This window comes from Cryptomeria japonica, chromosome 7 (assembly GCF_030272615.1).
Source record: "Cryptomeria japonica chromosome 7, Sugi_1.0, whole genome shotgun sequence".
NCBI lineage: Eukaryota > Viridiplantae > Streptophyta > Pinopsida > Cupressales > Cupressaceae > Cryptomeria > Cryptomeria japonica.
The window spans coordinates 790,840,292-790,862,283 of record NC_081411.1 but is presented as its reverse complement, the minus strand read 5'-3'; the positions used below and the strand labels follow the sequence as shown (position 1 = coordinate 790,862,283).

General features: G+C 37.3%; 1 protein-coding gene across 1 annotated transcript in view; it reads left to right on the top strand.

Annotated features, from left to right (window-relative positions):
- The window catches only part of LOC131068949 (uncharacterized), a 69,612-nt gene that overhangs the window by 17,851 nt on the left and 29,769 nt on the right, over window positions 1-21,992 (top strand). The window contains exon 4 of the mRNA XM_058004236.1: window positions 15,753-15,844. Coding sequence (XP_057860219.1) covers window positions 15,753-15,844 — 92 coding nt within the window. The remainder of the gene's footprint in view (window positions 1-15,752; window positions 15,845-21,992) is intronic.

Genomic DNA, 21,992 nt, shown 5'->3' with positions numbered 1-21,992 from the left:
TGTGTCTTTATATTCATGTTTTAAGTAGGAATGGATATCTGCTGCTTAAATGTATAAGTGTGATTTATGAAGATATTGAAGTTTTTGGAAGGAAGATGATGACAGGGATTTGCGGTTTTAACTGAGAATAAGAATACTTCTAATATATTTTGGGAATATTTTGTGTCTCCTCTATGAGGTTGAAGTATGGGATTGGTACAAAAAGTTTTAGGAAAAATTGTTTTTAAGGTTTCTTAGCCAAATGGAAAATGTTAAATTTTTGAGTTAAGAAGAGATTAAAAATATTGAGATATCTGAATTGAAGGAAAACACTGTGTGTTCCACAGGGATGTGTCCCTGTTGCAGAAATAGGATAGCAAAGCAAAGCACTTTTTAATAATGTTTAAAAAAAATCATTGATAACATTAAAAAAAAGATCGTTAGCATATATCATGACAGCATTATAACAGCAGCAATAAATATATCATGACAGCAGTATAACAACAATTAATTTAATCATTATATCATTGACAGCAGCAACAATACTATAACATCAATAAATATAGCATGATTCAGATTCAGTGTCGCGCCCCTGCCAAGATGAATGTATAACAATTATATCGTAGCCTCTATCCCAGTCAAATCACAGCCCTTAAGACTTGATGAAATAAAATAGTGATTGTTTTAAGGGTCAATTAATAGACTCAGGTGACAATGATCAAACATAAAAATAAAATCTGAAATATGAACAAGTCGTGGGTTGTTCTCCTGCCTCCAGCGATTTCTCTAAACACCAAAATATACTCATAATAATAATAAAAGATTAAATTATTTTTAAGACCAACAGCAGCGCCCGTGATCCATTTGTGAAGGGATGTATGCCTTGAAAAAGAAAGGATGTGACTCTCCCATATTAGAAGATATAAAGGGTAGTAAGACTCATTTGTATTAGGGGAATCAAGGGAAATTGGAGATAAATGTATTGATTGCAACAAAGAGTAATATTTAGAGATAAAATATTTAAAGAATAATCTTAGAATATAAATTAGGAAAAACTATACGTGTGTCTGTGTGTGTGTACATATGTGTATGTTGTCATGTCCCCTTAAAATTCTGTAAATGTATTATTGTACAGGAAAATAGTATTTATTGCAAAACAATATTCTATGGTTTCCGATTGTGTAAGCTAACTAAGTGTTGGTTTAATATAGAATGGAATTAATTAATATAGTGAAACACTAGTTACAACCGATGCTGAAGAATGTTAATCGTTATTACTAACCGCAAGTCGATAACTAATGGATCGTGGATGTTTAAACAAGGTTATCGATAAAACAGTGGAAGGGGTGGCGACTTTCCAAGGAGTCACCACCACTACGTTTAAGCGCTCCATGAGCGCGACCCCTCCAAAGGACATGAGACTTATATAATTGGACTCCGCCTTGAACAGGAAGACACGAGACCACTTGGCGGGAAATCCTACCTTACATACTGCACAAATCGAAAGGAACAATATATGAAAACCACAACGATCGGGAAAACGGTGAAATCAGATGCATGGATAAGAGCACGAGCAGACTCCTCCAGGTACGAGTTTTTCAGGTATAATCAGGCGTCTGATAAATTCATGAACTAAAAAGGATAATAAACTAAATAAGGCACAATATATTACTATAATAGATACTTGATAAATTGGTGAATTACATTAATTATGAAGGAAATGGTAAATTAAATAGTGCGCTGGGCAGTAGTATTGTTAAGTGGTAAATGGTAGTTAAATGACAGTTGATTTAATAAATTTAATCTATGATATATATATATGTGAACATCTTCAGGAATAAATAATAACTGATATGAATCTGTGCAATAATTAATACGAATCATGATATGAATGAATCAATAATCTAACAATGGATTAAACTGAATTCATATCTTCTACGTAAGGAGAATAGCCAATACCAACCTATAAGACACGCCCAAAAGGGAGAACAGCCATAGAGAACCCCACAAGATACGTTGAGTAGGGAGAACAGCGGTAAAGGGCACCCTACAATTACACTTTGCTTGAGGGAGAACAGCTACAGGGCACCCTAGAGTGGCGTTGCGTAGGGATAGGGCACCCTAGTCTAGGAGATATGCATTCGTCTTTGCAATGCTGCATAAGTTATCATAATTTAAATATACGTAAAATCATAGAATAATTATTGGTTTTTAAATTGATTCCAGGTATTAACAATCAAAACATAATCTTGGGTAACCTAATTGATCTTAAACTGTACTATTCATAATTATATTCATTAGGGGACATTACAAGTGGTATCAGAGCATGTTCCTGTCAACCTAGGAAGGGCCCTAGTTAATCCAATTGAGTCAGCGAGCCGTAAGAGCTTTAGAAAGAGAGAAAAAGAAAACCTCTTTAGTCATGGAACAAGAATTTAGAAACTTTATGGAAAAAACTGCCCAAGCACTCCAAAACATCACATCAACTATAAATGATCTCAGATCAAACTAGGAAAATAGAAGGGACAGGTCACCAAGCCCGTCAGAAGGAAATGACAGAGCTACCCAAGAATCTACCCATAGAACCAATATGCACTCTTTTTTGATTGGAGAAGAAACCCTTGAAGATGATGGAGAAACTCATATCCCTAGGTTAAGAGAGCTTGCCATAGAATATGCAAGATTGGACCCTGAAATTAGGAGGAGCATTCCCTTTTCTGAATATTGTAGAGCGGAATTCTAGTAGGGGTCATAAAGGAAGGAAAGCCCAACCTAACTGTGAGATACAAAGCAAAGTAGGAAAGCTAACCATTCCCAACTTTGATGGAACTGAGAAAGTTAAAAATTGGAGACCTACCTTTCTCTTTGCCTTATGAAGGAAAAGGATGCCATAACATTTGCTATACTACACTTGGAGGGTACAACCCATGAGTGGTGGCATAATGGTCTCATCACACAAGACCACAAAAATATCAAAACATATGACACTTTTAAAGAGAGGCTCACTGAAAGGTTTGACCACACTCATCCCCAAAAGCACTTCAAAGATCTTATGAGGATTAGGCAAAAAGGGACCCTTGAGGAGTACATTTCAGAATTCCAAAAACTGGCAGTTATGGTCTCGGGGATATCAGAAGATAGGCTTGTGTACCTATTTGTGGACGGGCTAAATGAATCAACTCGAGGACTTGTGAGGGCATTTGAACCTCCTACCCTCCAAAAGGCCATTCTCAAGGCTACTCATCTTGAAACCAATCAACAGGGGGGATCACCATAAGAGGATAGCCCCACGAGACAAGCATCCCTATGACAAGGGAGGCAGCAAAAAACCTTACATATCACGGGAAGAACGGGAAGAATTGTGGAAGAAAGGATTATGTTTCAAGTGTAAAAAGAAATGGGAAAGGGGACATGTTTGTGAGGGCTCCAACTTGTGCCAAAAATGCAATGAGGAATGGAGTCCTAACCATGACTGCAAAAAAGGGAGGAAGAACAAGAAATGTTTTAAATGTGGGGAAAGTTGGGAACCATGCCATAATTGTACCCTGAGAAGTTAAATCCACTACGTGGGAACTTCAGAAGAAAAAGAAGAAGAAGACACTCCTTGCAAGAAGATGAAAAGGAATGAAGATGAAGAAGAGGGGACTCTGGCCTCTATCTCATCAACAACAAAGCATCGACCCTTCAAAATCCGAGGGGTAATTAAGGGGAAAAAGGTAGCAGCCTTGATAGACAGTGGAGCCACACATAACTTCATAGATGAGGAACTAGCCAATAGACTGAAATTAGAAACACAAGATTTCAAGGGGTTTAAAGTTGCCTTTGCAGATGGATTCACCACCTCTTGTACTAAGAAAATTCCTCAGTTTAACATCTCTATCGGAAAGCATAATATCAGGGACAAGTTCTACACTATCAAGTTGGCTGGGATGGATCTGATTTTGGGACTTCCATGGTTAGACTCATTGGGGGACATGAACATCAACTTCTCCAAATTGGTATTGAGCTTTGAAAGCAATGGAGAGAGGATTACACTTGAAGGACTTTCTGACAACTCCCCTAGAGAAATTTCAGCCAAGAAGATGGGGAAGGTCCTTAGTCACAAGCAAGTAGAGTGGACAGCCCAATGTTTGATTTTGGATAAAAATACCCTTGGCAAAGGACTCCACATTGATATTTAGCCATTATTGAGGAAACATGGAAAAGCTTTTGAAAATATTCCCCCGGGGTTGCCTCCAAAGAGGGGGTTTGAACACTCCATTGAGTTAGAAGAAGGGACAAAACCGGTTGTCACTACACCTTACCACCATCCACACAAGTATAAAGAGGAGATTGAGAAAACCATTAAGGAGCTACTAGAAATGGGACACATCCAACCTAGTTGTAGTCCTTTTGCTTCGTCCATGGTACTCTCGAAGAAAAAAGATGGGACGATGAGAATGTGTATAACTGTAGACTACAGGGCATTGAACAAAAAAACAATAAAAAATAAGTACCCCATTCCTAGAATTGATGAACTCATCGATGAACTCCACGGGGCAGTCTATTTCTCCAAGATAGACTTAAGATCCGGATATCACCAAATCCGGCTAAGGGAGGAAGACATTCCTAAGACAGCTTTAGATGCCATTATGGGCATTTTGAGTTTTTGGTTCTACCATTCGGATTGACAAATGTACCAGCCACCTTCCAGTCTTGCATGAATCATATTTTCAGGAATCAATTGAGGAAATTCTTGTTGGTATTCTTTGACGACATATTAATATATAGCAAAACATGGGAAGATCACTTAAGGCACATCGATGAAGTCATTAGAATACTTGAAGATAACTCCTTATATGCTAAGTTATCCAAATGTGAATTTGGGATGGAAGAGATTTTATATCTAGGGCATATAATCAGTAGTGCCCAAGGGGTAAAAGTAGATGAAGAAAAAATTGAGGCCATTAAAAGTTGGCCAAAACCCAAAACTCTCACCCACTTGTGAGGATTTTTTGGACTTTGCAGCTACTAGAGAAGATTTGTAAAGGGATTTTCAAAGCTAACTGCTCCACTCACAAATCTCACGAAGAAAGGAGCTTTCACATGGAATGAGCAAGCCCAAGCAGCATTTGAGGAACTCAAGCAAGTAATGAGTTCTTGTCCCGTTCTAGCCATACCTGATTTTTCCTTGCCATTTGAACTATGTTGTGATGCCTCGGGAGAGGGCATTGGTGTAGTGCTTATGCAGAACAAACACCCAATAGCATTTGAGAGCAGAAAGCTCAAGGAGCAAGAAAGGGCATTCTCTACCTATGATAAAGAGATGTTGGCAATAATGCATGCCTTAGCCAAATTTAGGCAGCATCTAATTTGTGGGAAATTCATTGTAAAAATCGATCATAACAACTTGAGGTTTTTCCTAAGCCAGAAAGATTTGAATGACAAACAACAGAAATGGTTGAGCAGATTACAAGCATATGATTTCGATATTGAATACATGAAAGGGAAGAACAACGTTGTAGTAGACGCTCTATCTCGAAGACTCCACCTTAATGCCATAACAGCAATATCAACTGATTGGAAGACTTCCATACTCACCGAACATACCAAGGATGCATTCTCTAGTGACTTGATTGAAGGGAAGGTACAAGATGAAAATTACCAAGTCAAAGATGATCTCATCATCTATAAAGACTGTATATTCATTACTCCAGGGTCCAAAGTAAAGAAGGAGATATTGAAAAATTATCATGACAATCCATTTGCTGGGCACCAAGGGTACTACAAAACCTACAAGCAAATCAGAGAAAGGTTCTCTTGGAAGGGTCCTAAGGGTGATGTACTTAAACATATCAGGGAATGCATAGCGTGTCAAAGAAACAAAGATGAGCATACGTTCCTAGCAGGATTGCTTCAGCCATTACCAATTCCCAATAAAAAATGGGAGAGCATATCCATGGACTTTATAACCGGGTTGCCCAAGACTCAAGGAAAAGACTGCATCTATGTGGTGGTGGACCGATTGACAAAGTATGCACATTTCATGGCCATTTCTACCGAGTTTAGAGCACCCCAAATAGCTGAAGTCTTCTTCAAAGAAGTTTTTAGATTACATGGGCTACCCCGAACTATTGTGAGTGATCGAGATAGTCGATTTCTTAGTAACTTTTGGCAGGAGCTTTTCAGACTACCTGGGACAAAATTGACACCTAGTACAAGCTTTCACCCGCAGACAGATGGGCAGACTAAAATAGTTAACAAATGGATAGAGGGATACCTGAGGAATTATGTTACGTGACAGCAAAGTGCATGGGGCAAATGGCTCCACCTGGGAGAATATTGTAACAATAATACTCATCACATGTCCATTGGGATGAGTCCTTTTAAAGCCTTATATGGATACACGTCTACATCATTTGGAGATCTTATTCAGACAGAAAGCCGAGTCCCAGGAGCCAAGGATTTCGTACAAGGAAGCATGGACATAATAAACGAGCTTAAGGACAATTTACTCCAAGCCCAGAATCAACAAAGATATACGCAGATAAAAAAAGAATTGGGCGGACCTTTGAAATTGGGGATATGGTTTTCCTCAGATTGCAGGACTACAAACAATTAACCTTAAAATCTAGTGGTGCAGAGAAGCTTAAACCCCGCTTCTACGGACCCTATAAAGTAATTCGGAAAGTTGGGGAGGTGGCCTATGAATTGGAGCTTCCTCCAAGCAGCAGAATTCACAATACTTTTCATGTCTCCAAGGTATTAGGGCAACACATTACTCCATGCGAGGATCTACCTCCGCTTGATGATGAAGGAAAGTTAATCTTAGAACCAGAAATAATACTCAACGTAAGAGAGAAGAGATTAAGAAATAAAACCATTGAAGAATACTTGGTAAAATGGAAAGGTCTACCTACTGAAAATGCTACTTGTGAGGGACCTGAAATTTTTGATCATCCAAATTTGAAATTGCTTGAGGGCAAGCAAATTTGAGGGGGGAGGACTGTCATGTTCCCTTAAAATTTTGTAAATGTATTATTGTATAGGAAAATAGTATTTATTGCAAAACAATATTCTATGGTTTCCGATTGTGTAAGCTAACTAAGTGTCGGTTTAATATAGAATGGAATTATTTAATATAGTGAAATATTGGTTACAACCGATGCTGAAGAATGTTAATCGTTATTACTAATTGCAAGTTATTACTAATGGATCATGGATGTTTAAACAAGGTTATCAATAAAACAGTGGAAGGGATGGCGGCTTTCCAAGGAGTCGCCACCACTACGTTTAAGCGCTCCATGAGCGCGACCCCTCCAAAGGATGCGAGACTTATATAATTGGACTCCGCCTTGAACATGAAGACACGAAGACCACTTGGCGGGAAATCTTACCTTGCATACTGCACAAATCGAAAGGAACAATATATGAAAACCATAACGATCGGGAAAACGGTGAAATCAGATGCGTGGATAAGAGCACGAGCAGACTCCTCTAGGTACGATTTTTTCAGGTATAATCAGGCGTCTGATAAATTCATGAACTAAAAAGGATAATAAACTAAATAAGGCACAATATATTAATATAATAGATGCTTGATAAACTGGTGAATTACGTTAATTATGAAGGAAATGGTAAATTAAATAGTACGTTGGGCAGTAGTATTGTTAACTGGTAAATGGTAGTTAAATGAAAGTTGATTTGATAAATTTAATCTATGATATATATATATGTGAACATCTTCCAGAATAAATAATAACTGATACGAATCTGTGCAATAATTAATACGAATCATGATATGAATGAATCAATAATCTAACAATGGATTACACTGAATTCATATCTTTTACGTAAGGAGAATAGCCAATACTAACCTATAAGACACGTCCAAAAGGGAGAACAGCCATAGGGCACCCCACAAGATACGTTGAGTAGGGAGAACAGTGGTAAAGGGCACCCTACAATTAAACGTTGCGTGAGGGAGAACAGCTACAAGGCACCCTAGAGTGGTGTTGCATAGGGATAGGGCATCCTACTCTAAGAGATATGCATTCGTCTTTGCAATGCTGCATAAGCTATCATAATTTAAATATGCATAAAATCATAGAATATTTATTGGTTTTTAAATTGATTCCAGGTATTTACAATAAGAACATAATCTTGGGTAACCTAATTGATCTTAAACTGCACTATTCATAATCAGATTCATTAGGGGACATTACATATGTATATGTACATATACATATGTATACGTACATAGATGTACATGTACATATACATATGTGTGTGTGTGTATAGATGTGTTAATTTTAAGCAATCAGATGTTAATCTTAAATAATCAGGTTATAACAGAACAGTAACAACAATAAAAACACAAAACAAGACACACCAATACTTTGGGAAAACCTCCCTCTTGGAGGTGAAAAGCCCAGCCACAAAGTACAATGTGTATTATCTCGAATGTAGGCAATTACAAGGCAAGTGTGCTTATCTCAGATTGCTGTTCAACCAGCAAGATAGCAGATCTGAATTCCTCTTTATATGATGATGGAGATTGCAGCCCTTATCATCAGTATCAAATTCGCTCAAGGCAAGTCTTCATTAGCTTCGCAAGATCTTGATAGCATCACCTAACAGCCAGCCTTCACACAATGGATGAGGAGCAAGTTTGCACGAGAGAGAGAGAGAGAGAGAGAGAGAGAGAGAGAGAGAGAGAGAGAGAGAGAGAGATCGCCAAATGTTGGAGAGCAGATTACATGTGTTGACAGCCTTATGAATGATTCGCCTTCTATATTAATTGATTCATTATGCTGTGCAAATGACTTGCTTATATACTTGACTTGTGGTGTTAAGTCTCAAGTCGGCCTGCCTTGTTAATTTAATAATAATATTATGTATATCGTCCAAATAGGTCTTGACCTATTACAACGTTATTGCTTGATTGCCTTTACCACACACTACATGAGTTTGGGCCCAACCCAATTACATAATCGCTCAAAATACAGATTGGGCCTACCCTATCTACAAGTTACATTCAATATAGGACCACAAGTTACATCGCTCAATTAGGGTCATACCAAATTACAAGTTACATTTATAGGGCCTGTCCTATCCACAAGATACATTATATATAGGGCAAGACATAATTACAAGTTACTTGTATTTGAGCCCAACCCTAAGTTCGATTTACATAATAGATAATACATGCGTATTTTAATTGCCATTGACAACATTAAAATACAATAGATAGGTATCCAAGCTAGCTACTATTTCAACACTCCCTCTTAGCTAGGGAGGATAGCTGCCACTTGTCATGATCCATTCATGACCTTCATCTTGCATTGCCTGCAAGGATGAGTGCATAAGCTCCATAGAGTATACCTGCAATAAAACACATAAATATCATGAACTCATTTCATGATGTCCATCTTGCATTGCCTGCAGAGGATGGATCCACCTTGTATTGCCTGTAGAGGGTGGAAGAGGTCTTACACCTCAGCCTTCTCCCATAGAAGGATACACTGTCACCTTGCATTGCCCGCAGAGAGTGGAAGATGCAGTCTAAATTGCATCATTGGGATTGAGACTCCCTCTCAATCGATATTGTATTCTCCACAATTCCAAGCTTCTCTCTGAAGTACTCAAACTTGACTTGAGCTAGAGGCTTGGTGAGAACATCAAAAACCTGTTCATTGGTGCTGATATATTTCAGTTGGATGGCACCTCTTTGTGCCATATCATGAATATAGTGATAATGTGTTTCCATGTGTTTTGACCTGTCATGAAACACGAGATTATTAGACATTTTAATACAACTCCGATTATCATAATAAATAATAGTGGATTCCCAAGGTTGTCCAAACAACCCAACAAGAAGCTTACGAAGCCAAATAGCTTCTCTAGTTGCCACACTTGAAGCAATGTATTCAACTTCTGCAGTACTCAATGCAACTGAGGACTGTTTCCTACTGGCCCAAGAGATCATAGCGGAACCCAAGCTGAAACAGATTCCTAAAATGCTTTTTCTGTCAGTAACACTTCCGGCCCAATCAGAATCAGATTAGCCTTCCAAATTGATTGCTGTGTTGATTGGATACTTCAGTCCATAGCCAACTGTTCCATGCAAGTATCTCAGGATGTGCTTGGCTGCCAATTGGCTAAGTGCACTCACTGCATAGCAAATTAGTGTTGACTAAATACATCTAGGATTCAATCAACTGCCTGTACTCTGAAGGATCTGCAAAATCAAAGTTAGCTGAAAAAATACTCAACTTCTTCAAGTTAGTTTCCATCATACCAAATCTGTTCAATATATCAATAGTATATTTTTCCTTGATTTAGAATAATTTCATTAGGTCTTTGCCACACTTCTAACCCTAGAAAGTAATGCATTAGACCTCGATTCTTCATTTCAAATTCAGTAGCTAATTCTTTCTTACACCTAATGATGAGACTATCTTCACCAGTTAGAAATAAATCATCCACATATAAAATCAGAATTAGCATTTCACCATTAAATACTTTAAAGTAAATGTTAGGATCAACATCATTCTTATAAAACCCTAAACTAACTAAGTACTTATCAATTCTTTCATACCAAGCCCTAGGAGCTTGCTTGAGACTGTAGAGAGCTTTCTTCAGTCTGCACACATGAGTCTCTCTATTATGAATCTCATAACCTTCAGGTTGTTCAATATAGACAACATTAAGAAAACAGTCTTTATATCTAACTTGCAGCCTGCAACATTAGCTATAGTGGTTCTAATATTAGTATATCTAGCGGCAAGAGCAAATGTTAACTTCTAACTACATCTAGCTTCATATTTTCAAAAACTTCCATATGGAGCTCTCTTTTGATTCTTAATATAAAATTGTGGTAATCAAGTCTCATGAAGATTGCATAAACTAAGAATCAATCAAGGAAGGAAGCCATAAATCAAATATGAGAAATGCCAACCTTTTCCCTACTTCACTTTTACGAAATGGACCTATAGTACAATCATTGTGATCAAGGCATACCTTCAAGTGAAGAAACCAAGCTCCCTCTTAAGCTTGAAGGCATGGTAATTCAAGAAACTCTTGAAGAGAAAATATCCCAATAGAATGAATTAACATGTAAAGTAACTTATCTAGACTTCCACCATTGATAACATATGCCAAGATTGCTCAAAAGGACATTGCTAGTCTATGATCAACTTCAACCATGGAGTAAAGCTACATAACATTCTAAAATTGTTTTCCGTAGTTGAATAACAGAGAGTTAGCTTATATTAGAAAACTAAGGCAAGTGTATGACTTCAGAAAACATTTTACAAAATCCTTAAGCTTAATTGTCTTTCCAGCCAATGCGTAAAATCAGATACGAGTATCGACCACTCAAAAGGATACACATTGTAGTTGAGCACAAGTGTATGATCGAAAGCCAAATTCAATAAGTTAGATACCTCATTCATCTTAGGTTTCATCATCAAGAGAATACTTACTTCAAAGAATGCAATAGGCAGTATGCTTAAATTGAAGAGATAGTGTCACAATGAATATTATGTAAGGATGATGAAAGCCATGACAGAAAATGCATTAGAGCTAAAGGCAATCCTCTACACAAGAGGAGCAGAGCAAGGTTATAATAACAACATAACAAAGAACATGAGGGCCTATTATGAAGAGCTGAAGAGAACCAAGTGTTACACAGTCACAGCCCTACATGACAACCTTATCCAAACATAAAACATAACAGAAAATGCAGTCCATACGATGTTAAGAGATTTGATGCAAATCAAGAGACACACCATAAGAGTATATAATTCTAGAGCAGCAAGACTATTGAGCATTTTAAGACTTATATAGAATACAGTGCATCAGAACTATGCAACAAGTATCATAAGGGATCAGATCATAATATGAAGATAGTAAGGTCAACATTGGGCATAGATACTAAGTAGGATGTCTATCACACCAATGACTGAGGTTCCATGTTTCTGAATCTCCTATAAATTTATTCATCTTTCTATTTGTGCTTGCCATCATAATACTCCTAGATTTATATCTGAATACACATGCTGAAGTCTTAAGTGCCAAGGATGTATTTAGATCAATGCATCAATTCGGATCACCACATCAAATAAGTTGAGAGATAAACATACTTAAAAAATAAAGAGTAGGGCATAACTATTTTCAATAGTTCAAAATGGATTAGAACAAATTCTTAACACAAGAACAAGGCTCGAACTAGGGTGATTGTTCCAAACCTTAGGAAGAAAGTTAGGCAATACTAAGATCTGAAAACAAGTGCACAAACCGACATATGAAAGCACCCTCAGATGAAGTAGTTAACAAGCAAGAGAACCTTGTGCACTAGATAAGACACTAATAACAATAAGGTAATCAGATGCAAATCTCCAACTAGGTGGACCCTATAATTGAGAATAGAGGAATGAGAGCACCTGAAATCTTATTCTTGCTATTGTCCAATCGATGCCTTTAATTTGTCAAGCAGACATTGTTGTTGAACTTTCTGATTCACGGTAGACTTCTTGAATTGCTTTAGCTCATCCAGATTCGAAGGCTCAGTCAGATCCTTATCTTTCACAAATTGTAACAGACCTTCCATGGTGTAAAATTTAGGGCACCTTCAAGTTTGTCCTTGACTTTCAGACCTGTAACCATCTTGCAAAACTAACAACAAACTAAAAGTGAAGGACAACTAATAATCTGATTATTTAGAATGAACCTAAAGCTCTGATACCATGTTAATTTTAAGCAATCAGATGTTAATCTTAAATAGTCAGGTTATAACAGAACAATAACAGCAATAAAAACACAAAACAAGACACACCAATACCCTGGGAAAACCTCCCTCTTGGAGGTGAAAAACCCAGCCACAAAGTACAATGTGTATTATCTCAAATGTAGGCAATTACAAGGCAAGTGTGCTTATCTAAGATTGCTGTTCAACCAGCAAGATAGCAGATATGAATTCCTCTTTATATGATGATGGAGATTGCAGCTCTTATCATCAGCATCAAATTCGCTCAAGGCAAGTCTTCATTAGCTTCGCAAGATCTTGATAGTATCACCTAACAGCCAACCTTCACACAATGGATGAGGAGCAAGTTCGCACAAGAGAGAGAGAGAGATCGCCAAATGTTGGAGAGCAGATTACATGTGTTGACAGCCTTAAGAATGATTCGCCTTGTATATTAATTGATTCGTTATGCTGTGCAAATGACTTGCTTATATACTTGACTTGTGGTGTCAACTCTCAAGTCGGCCCGCCTTGTTAATTTAATAATAATATTATGTATATCGTCCAAATAGGTCTTGACCTATTACAACGTTATTGCTTGATTGCCTTTACCACACGCTACATGAGTTTGGGCCCAACCCAATTACATAATCGCTCAAAATACATATTGGGCCTACCCTATCTACAAGTTACATTCAATATAGGACCACAAGTTACATCGCCCAATTAGGGTCAGACCAAATTACAAGTTACATTTATAGGGCCTGTCCTATCCACAAGATACATTATATATAGGTCTTGCCCAAGCAAGACATAATTACAAGTTGCATGTATTTGAGCCCAACCCTAAGTTCGATTTACATAATAGATAATACATGTGTATTTTAATTGCCATTGACAACATTAAAATACAATAGATAGGTATCCGAGCTAGCTACTATTTCAACAAGATGTACATGTACATATACATATGTATGTGTGTGTGTGTGTATAGATGTACATATACATAGATTTACATGTACATGTACATATACATATGTATGTGTGTGTGTATTGCAGCCATTTGTAAGTAAATCTATTGCATCTCTTCTAAAGGGCATTTATTAGCAATTAATATAGAAAATCCCTTTAGCAATCTATTTTGAATTTATAGAAATGTCTTTCAAATAGGAAGGATGTCCAGTCTTCCGAGTTTACGAGAGCTGAAGGACCATAAATCCTTCATGCATCTTATTAAGTATGCCACCCTGAGATGGATGGACCCCGTGATAGATGGTCAAGTATAGCACCACGAAGTGTCATAGATTATGATGTATATGAGGTTATATAGTGGCTGAATTGTGGCACTCTCAACCTTCGGCAAGTAGCACTAGGTCTAGGCTGCAGTTTGTTAATGGAGTATGTACATTGGAGGTTAAAATTGGGGTAAGAAAGCATATTCAGTATGGTGTGATGAGATAGTGAACTTTGTACTCGGTAAAGCTCTCATAGTGGCAGATTCTGTGGAATAATTCCTCAAGGATTATTCTAAATAAGGGTACATTGGCAACAGCTATACATCCTTTTTTTTTCTGTTCATTATTGTTAAGCATGTTTATGCATATTGGATTTTTGGTTTTTTTACACGTATACTTTCTAGGAAGCAAATAGTGAATAATAATGAATAATTGTTGCTTTGTTTGACATAGGAAGTTGCTTTTTCATGAACCATCCAATACCTTGTGTTTGTTCATCGATACAAGACTTGGACTCGACTCAGCTCTGACTTGGCATTGAGACTCAGCTAAGACTCAGCAAATTGAGAAAACCACGAAATATAAAGATTATTAAGGATCTAAAACTTTTATCAGGCACCTTTCAATAAATAAACATTAAAGACACAATAAACTAATTAAATAGAAACTATTTTGATCACATGCACAAATATACATTAGCCACATGAGTATAAAAGCTGATTTTATTTGAAGGAAACAACATTTTAAAATATATAAATATTGCCAAGTGTTTTAGTTTTACAAAACAAATGAATATTGATATTCATGGCATCAACAACAAAAATCACAATATGGAGTCATGAACTATGGTAGAAAGGAGCTTGTATCATTCAACCCAACATTTGCTAGCTCTATGTGGAGTCATGTGCTTAATCTCATACGAGTCTACAAATGTTCCTACAGCCATGGGAGCATTACTTGGATAGGGATTAACCTAGCAAAGTGGAAGTATAAATGTAGTTCAATTACTTGGGATTTAATTGGAAAAAATCGAAAGAATAAAATAATGTCGCTTTTCCATCTAACACGGCCCAAAATGATTTTAATTTTTTGCTTTTTAAAACTAGAGTAATCTTTTGGGGATAGCACTCTAGTGGAGTAGACGGGTAGTGCCCCTCTTGGAGGTTTGGGGTCAGTATTCCTCACTGGGGTCGAGGTTGCCAGGTGAGTCATGTATTTATGGACTTTGTTTCATTGTTGCAAATTGTGTTCATGTCAAGTGATGACATCTTGATGTTAGTTTTATCAAGACAAATAAAGAACCTTTGAAGACAGTGTGAAAAGGAAAATGACTGTAGACTTTTGATTGCTTGATTGAAGTTTAAAGTGTTTTCCTTTACTGCAGAGTTAACAAATAAATTGATGAGTGAAATTTAAAATATTCTAATTAATTTATGTAGCCGATAGCCATAGCTATCTGATGCTACAATGCAAGCTTTTTTTCTTTTTCGTTGTATTTTTATGTATGCCTTGTTCTAATCTATACATTTTTGCTTTTTCGTTGTATTTTTATGTATGCCTTGTTCTAATCTTATGCATTTTTGCTGTGTGTTAGGAAGAGTTACCGGTGTGTTTTATGTATTAAGTTTAAAGATTATCCTGTCAAAAGATTCCAAATGTTTAAATGGAGTGCAAGTTTCAATATAGTTTACAATTAGGCATTTTATATCTTAAGTGTCACCTATATGTTTATGACAATGGATTCATATGCATTCTTTTGTTATATGCTATATATTTGAGATAGTAACAGCTGTTTGCATTATACATTTCAGTGGAGGACACAATGACAAGGAAGCTAAATTTTGGTTTGGGTTCTCATCAAGATAAAATTCCAAATGCTGGTGTGGTGGCAGATGGTGAAAATGTGAGATATATTTGTCATACTCTCTTTTGCTTCTTAACAATTGAGGATGCAAATTTGTGTATCATTTGTTTTAACAATGTCCACTGTAGTAAATGTTTATGTTTATACTCTAGCATGCTAACTAAAATACTTTGTCTGTCCCTCAACTTTTCATTTATGTTGAACTGTAAGTTGAGATATCCAAATTCCCAGTTTTTTAAATGCTAACTGGATTGAATCTGATTGTTCATTGATTGCTTCTTTCATTTTATGTACTATGAATTTGTTATTAGAATGATTTAATTTCAGACATGGGACATTACAAGAGGTGGATGGATATTGTTACAGATACGGCATCGGATATGATTATGGTGTTGGTGTACTTGTTATCATATACCGAACATTAGAATAAAATCTCCAAGGATATTCTATCCTCCTCTGAACAAAATCACTGCTTCTGCCAAGATTACGAGCGAGACCACAAGGCGACTGCAAGGTTTATATGTGCGAACGATCGACTTTATGTTGGATGCATACTTTGGTTATGTATGCTGAAATACAAGGGGGACTTACGCTTGGCTCGTTCAGTTCACAATGAAGATCTATCGTTTGGGTTTGGATCATGGACTTCAAGAAAACTGAAAAGGAGATAAGGTTTAGAAATTCTAATCTATTCCTAAGAATTCAAGAGACGGTAAGGACTGGGTGAAACTAATAAACAACACTTTGTTTTGCCACTCTTGGACAACTACGCAAAGCATGTGCAATCTTCTAAGGTCGTGCTTAAGATTTTCACACTTATGAATAATACCAACAATTGAACATTATTACTCAAAGTAGAAGTTAGGCATCCACATCAAAGCTCAAGCTAACTTTACACATTGAATGAAAATCATCCATCCAACAAAAGTATGAGCAAAAGTTTCACCAATCTAAAGTATCAAATCCTTCATTCATCTAACGTACATGAAATAAAATCTAAAGTATGATGAGGGATAAGAACCATGCAGATTCCAAAATAAGGGAAATAATCACCATCAATTCGAACAATGTATTACTTATTATTTTGGGAGTCCTAAGCAACAATTGCTTATGTCAACATGTTTTGCAACATGCTCCCATGATTTACAAATGAGGGGTGAATTCAATTTATAGGCTCCCCAATTACAATTCAATGCCTAGGATTAATTTTCAATCAACGGTTGAGATTACAAAATAAAACACTAATTAGGGTTTGTTACAATTAACTACCCTTCGACCAATGAGAAAATTAGAAGGTTGTTGCATTGTGAAGTGTGCCTTCTAGAATGTTGATCTTGATTGTTGAATGTTCTTCTTGAATTCTCCAATTGGTGCCGAAAAATTGACCAAGTATGGAAATCTGTTTGGAATAGTCTTCTTGCCACTATCTGATCTTGATATGGAGCTTGTCTTTGACTCTTCAAGAGATGAAATCCTTCAAGAAGTCTGGAATTTACACCAAGCCTGGAGACTTTTCTTTCTTGATTTTTGGAAGCTCTTTCAATTGCCTAGGATTTTGGAGAAGAATTCCCTTGTGCCTTCACCACAATGAAGGAAATTGGAACTTTTTTTGTGAAGTATTTCCCATACTTAGCAAAATTTTGGCTAGTCAATTTTATTTTGTGACACCTTCATGTGAATCCTCCAACACCTAGCCAAGATTTTGACCATTTCTATGCTCGAACACACTTTGCCTGTTGTTCTGCTCTCAATTTTGAATCTGGCTTGTGCTAAATAGAACAAACTCCACCTTTGGACAAGAATTTTATTCATCACCTCTTTACTTTTCCTCTTCATTCTTCTTCTTTCTTCCTGTTTCCTCTCTAACAGTTAGTCAGAATTCGATTCTTTTGCTTTTGGAAAATTCCACTTAGCCCTTTTTCATGTGTCAAACTTTTATTTTCCAACCCGTTTGTTTGTTTGACCCTTGATTTCATGTGCAATTTTTGTCAAAATTATTTTTTCTCTAGCCATTTTTTATCTTTCACCATGGTAAGCTGATCTTTATGTTTGATCTTCAAATTTTGGGCGAATTTTCATGCCTGGCTCAGGCATCTTCACATATTCCATTTATGCCTGGACAAACTTGAACGTTTAAGTCTGGTCACATTTTCAAGGTGTTTGGACAATTTACCTTGGACATTTTTCCTTTGGACTCTAGATAGTGCTTGGACTCAGGCGAATTTTACCTTCCTTATGTCATGCCTTTTATACCTCCTAGGCGGACTTTGATGTTTCCATGCCATAGGCGGACTTGAAGTGTGCTAGGACAATCTTTTTTATGGTTTGTGACTTGATGGTTTCCTTGCCAAGGCGGACTTGGCACATGCTTGGACAGGGTGGAGTTTGGAGTAGCAAAATTCAAGGAAGATTGGACATGCTTCCACTTTGCATCACCTTTGACATCTTAACCTTGGCAAACTTTATGCTTTATCTGCCATCTTCTATCTTGGCTGGGTGGAGTTTGAGTCTTCTTGGACATGGCAGAGTTCATGAAGGTTGAGACAGTCCAAGGGCATACTTGATGTGTGTCTAGCCAAGGCGAACTTGATATCCCTTTAGGCATGGTGGACTTTGTTGGTGTCTTGACATGCAAAACTTTATGTTTTTATTCCTCTACTTGTCTTGGCGGACTTTGGTTCATCTTGTATCATGCTTAGGCGGACTTGGATTATCTTGTGCCAAGGCGGAGTTGGAAGAAGCTTGGACATTGCGGACTTTGGACTTCTCTTGCCAATTTATGTATCCTTTAATCTTCCTTCTAGAGGGTGGACCTTGATAATTCCTTTCCAACTTAGCACGGGCGGACTTGGAAGGTTGTCGAACATTATGCATAGGGCGGACATGGAAGAAGCTTGGACAGATTTGTTTGCTTGACTTTATTCCTCTCCTTGTGGCGCACTTTGCATTGCCTTGGACATCTTTTCCCCTTGAAATAATGTTTGGACATCCATCTAGGCGGACTGCATGTTGCTTGTGCCACACACTTGGTAGGGCGGACTTGGCAAAGGCTTTGCCAAGCTTGACATATGCTAGGCGGATTTAGAAGTTGACTTGCCAATTGATTTTCTTTCTTTCCATGCCTTAGTTTTATTTCTCTCCTTTCAACTTTGTAGCTTAACCTTGAGTAGGAGTTTGACTAACTCTTGCCATGAGTTTGATGGTAGGAGTTTAACATGTGTCGGACAACTGCACTTGTGCATTAAGCGGACTTTGAAAAGTCTTTGCCAACTTGGTCTTGTTTTAGGAGGGGCGGACTTGAGCTTCTTCTTGCCATGTTTACCAACCACTTGTCTTGGGCAAACTTCATGGATGTCCTGCCATTCTTCTCCACCATACTTATTCAAATTGTCATGTTCATCTTCCTTGGGCGGATTTTCTTCTTGCTTAGGGAATTTTCCTTGACACTTAACCAAATTTTGAAATTTTTTTCCCCAAGGTATCAACACTTAGCCAATTTTATGAATTTTTTCCTTAACCAAAGGTAGGAGTTTGATGAACCTTTGCCATGGGTTACTTGATTGAAGGTAGGAGTTTGCTAGTGCTTGGACAACTTTTCTTGTGTAGGAGGCGGACTTTGGAGAGTCTCTGCCAAGAGCAAACTTGGAGGCTCCTTGGATAGGGCAGACTTGGATGATGCTTTGCCAAGGCGAACTTCACTCTTCCTTGGACAAGGTGAGTTTGGAAGAAGCTTAGACATGCTTCCACTTTGCTTTGCCATCTTCAATTTAACCTTGGCAAACTTTGTCTTCCATTAGCCATCCTTGGCTTGGGCGGAGTTTGAAGATGTCTGGACAAGTCTCCTTATGCCTTGGGCAAACTTTCATCTTCATGCCACCTTTTCTCCAAAACATCATTCAAATTGTCATATCCATCTCTGACTTGCGATGTCCATTTTGACCTGCCACGTTCCTCTGGAACAAAAACCCTAATTAGGTTTTTACCTTGCTTTTTGCACTAAAAGACATGATTTTTCAAATTTGAGGACATGGGTAGCAATAATATGGCTCGAGGATCAACACCCTAATTCTGGAAAAAAAACAGAAAAAGCAAAACCCTTGCTTTTTGCACTTGGGAGGCAAAATTTTTCGAATCTAAAGACATGGGCAGTAATGATATGGCTTGAAGATCAAAACCCTAATTCTAGAAAAAAGCGAGAAAAACAAAGTCCTTTTTATACTTAGAGGCAAGATTTTCAAATTCTGACAACATGGGCAGTGATCAAACGACATGTGGAACAAAACCCAGGTTCTACTTTAAAAAATGCAGAAAAAGCAAAAAGCATAAAAAAGCAAAAAGCAAGCCAAAAAAGCTGCTTCCTGGATTGTGCCCAAAGTGTCGAAAACAAAACTTCTATTTTTAGAAAAAAGCAAAAAAGCAGACATTCGTAAAAATAGAAAGTTGTCAGAAATGAATCAAAGCAATTGCGATTCTCATCCTTCAGACCTTCTAAGCACTTTGATAACGTTCAAACACTATTTAGAGCATGATTTCTCTACTTGGCTCGGGATGACTTTTCAAAAACTCTAACTCCTCATTTGCAAAAGATTGGTGATTAGTAGTTGTGACGCCAAAGCAAAACCCTAAAAAGCAAAAACAGGGGGTCCCTATCTGTGATGGGGTGATGTGTGAAAAAGGTCACAACATGCGACCATTTTTTGAGGCCCTCTAATATGGATATTGTTGGATATGGCATCCATTAATTTAAAATGTGTACACATACATATAACACAATTTTATAAGCTACTAGAGGAGATTTTCATTGTTTTAGAAGCAACAGAGATACATAATTTAAATATTAAATAATTTAGTTATGAATAATAAATTATTATTGTAAAAAAATAATAAATCACAGTACACTTAAAAATAATAAAAATAAATTCACATAAACTGATCCTTTAAATAAAAAATAATACAGAATGATTTTATTTTAAACAAGGGTAAACGATATGATTTTTTTTTACATTTTAAAAAACAAAACAAAATTGAAAAAACTCTATTCATATATCTCTAAGAATATACTAATTTATAGTGTCTTTTTGGTACCTCTTTAACATATGAAACAATGTATCCGCACAATATTTTATTCTTTAAATAATTCTTATATGAAACAAAATTCAATGATTCTATATCCCATGGAAAAGCACATGATGGCAGAAACAAAAGAAAAACACTGTAAAATGCAAGCAATATTTCACTATCTTTTACATCATTAAAATACAAGTAAAATTCCGTCTGAAAAATTCAGTAAAAAATGAATTTGAAATGTTTCATAGGAAAATCAGAAGTGAGACTTAAAGTGTATCTTTGATCTTGCTTCTGCTGGTGCTACGTGGTTGTCCTCTACCAACTTGCTCTCGATTTTATTTAATAAAATAGACTAGGTCTTTTTCTGCATTTTGTGTTTTTTTTAAAGATTTTATTTAGGGGGGAAAGCTCCGCAACGCAACGAAAGTTGCGATCCCTGTTGATAGGGAGTTTGTAGGTTCGAGTCCCTTTGCCCATGCCTTGGGCCTGCCACCGCACACTTGAAAGGAACAATGGAGACTGCATGCTCACTCTGCCCGGTTTGTCTAGTGGACTCTACTCTGGCGATTGGCTACAAACATGATGTAGAGGTGTTAATGCCTAACTGTTCACTGTCCATGCAGGCATGCTACGGATGCATATGGAATAGGATGGTTGGTGCTGGCGTAATACGAATGGAGACATAAGGAGGATCTCATGGAGAGATAAGGAGAGGGAGGTAGAAGGAGAAATATGGAAAGATAAGGAGAGGGAGGAATATGGAGAGATGAGGAAGGTGAGTAGGTGGTTGCGCAAAAGTATAAGCTCGGAGATGTTAATACCTCAAAAATGATAATGTAACCATGGGGAGGGGTGTTGAGACATGGACCAGCTAGGACTCGAACCTAGGACCTTCCATATGCTGCTGGAGTGCTCTACCACTGAGCTACTGGCCCCTCTTGGACCAGTCCATCGTCGGTCTGGGTGTGGCTTATTCCCAACACCAACACCCCCCCTTAAACCACACCTCTCGTGTGCTTGGGGCTCCTAGCCTGGACCTAGCTCTGATACCATGTTGAGACATGGACCAGCTAGGACTCGAACGTAGGACCTTCCATATGTTGCTGGAGTGCTCTACCAC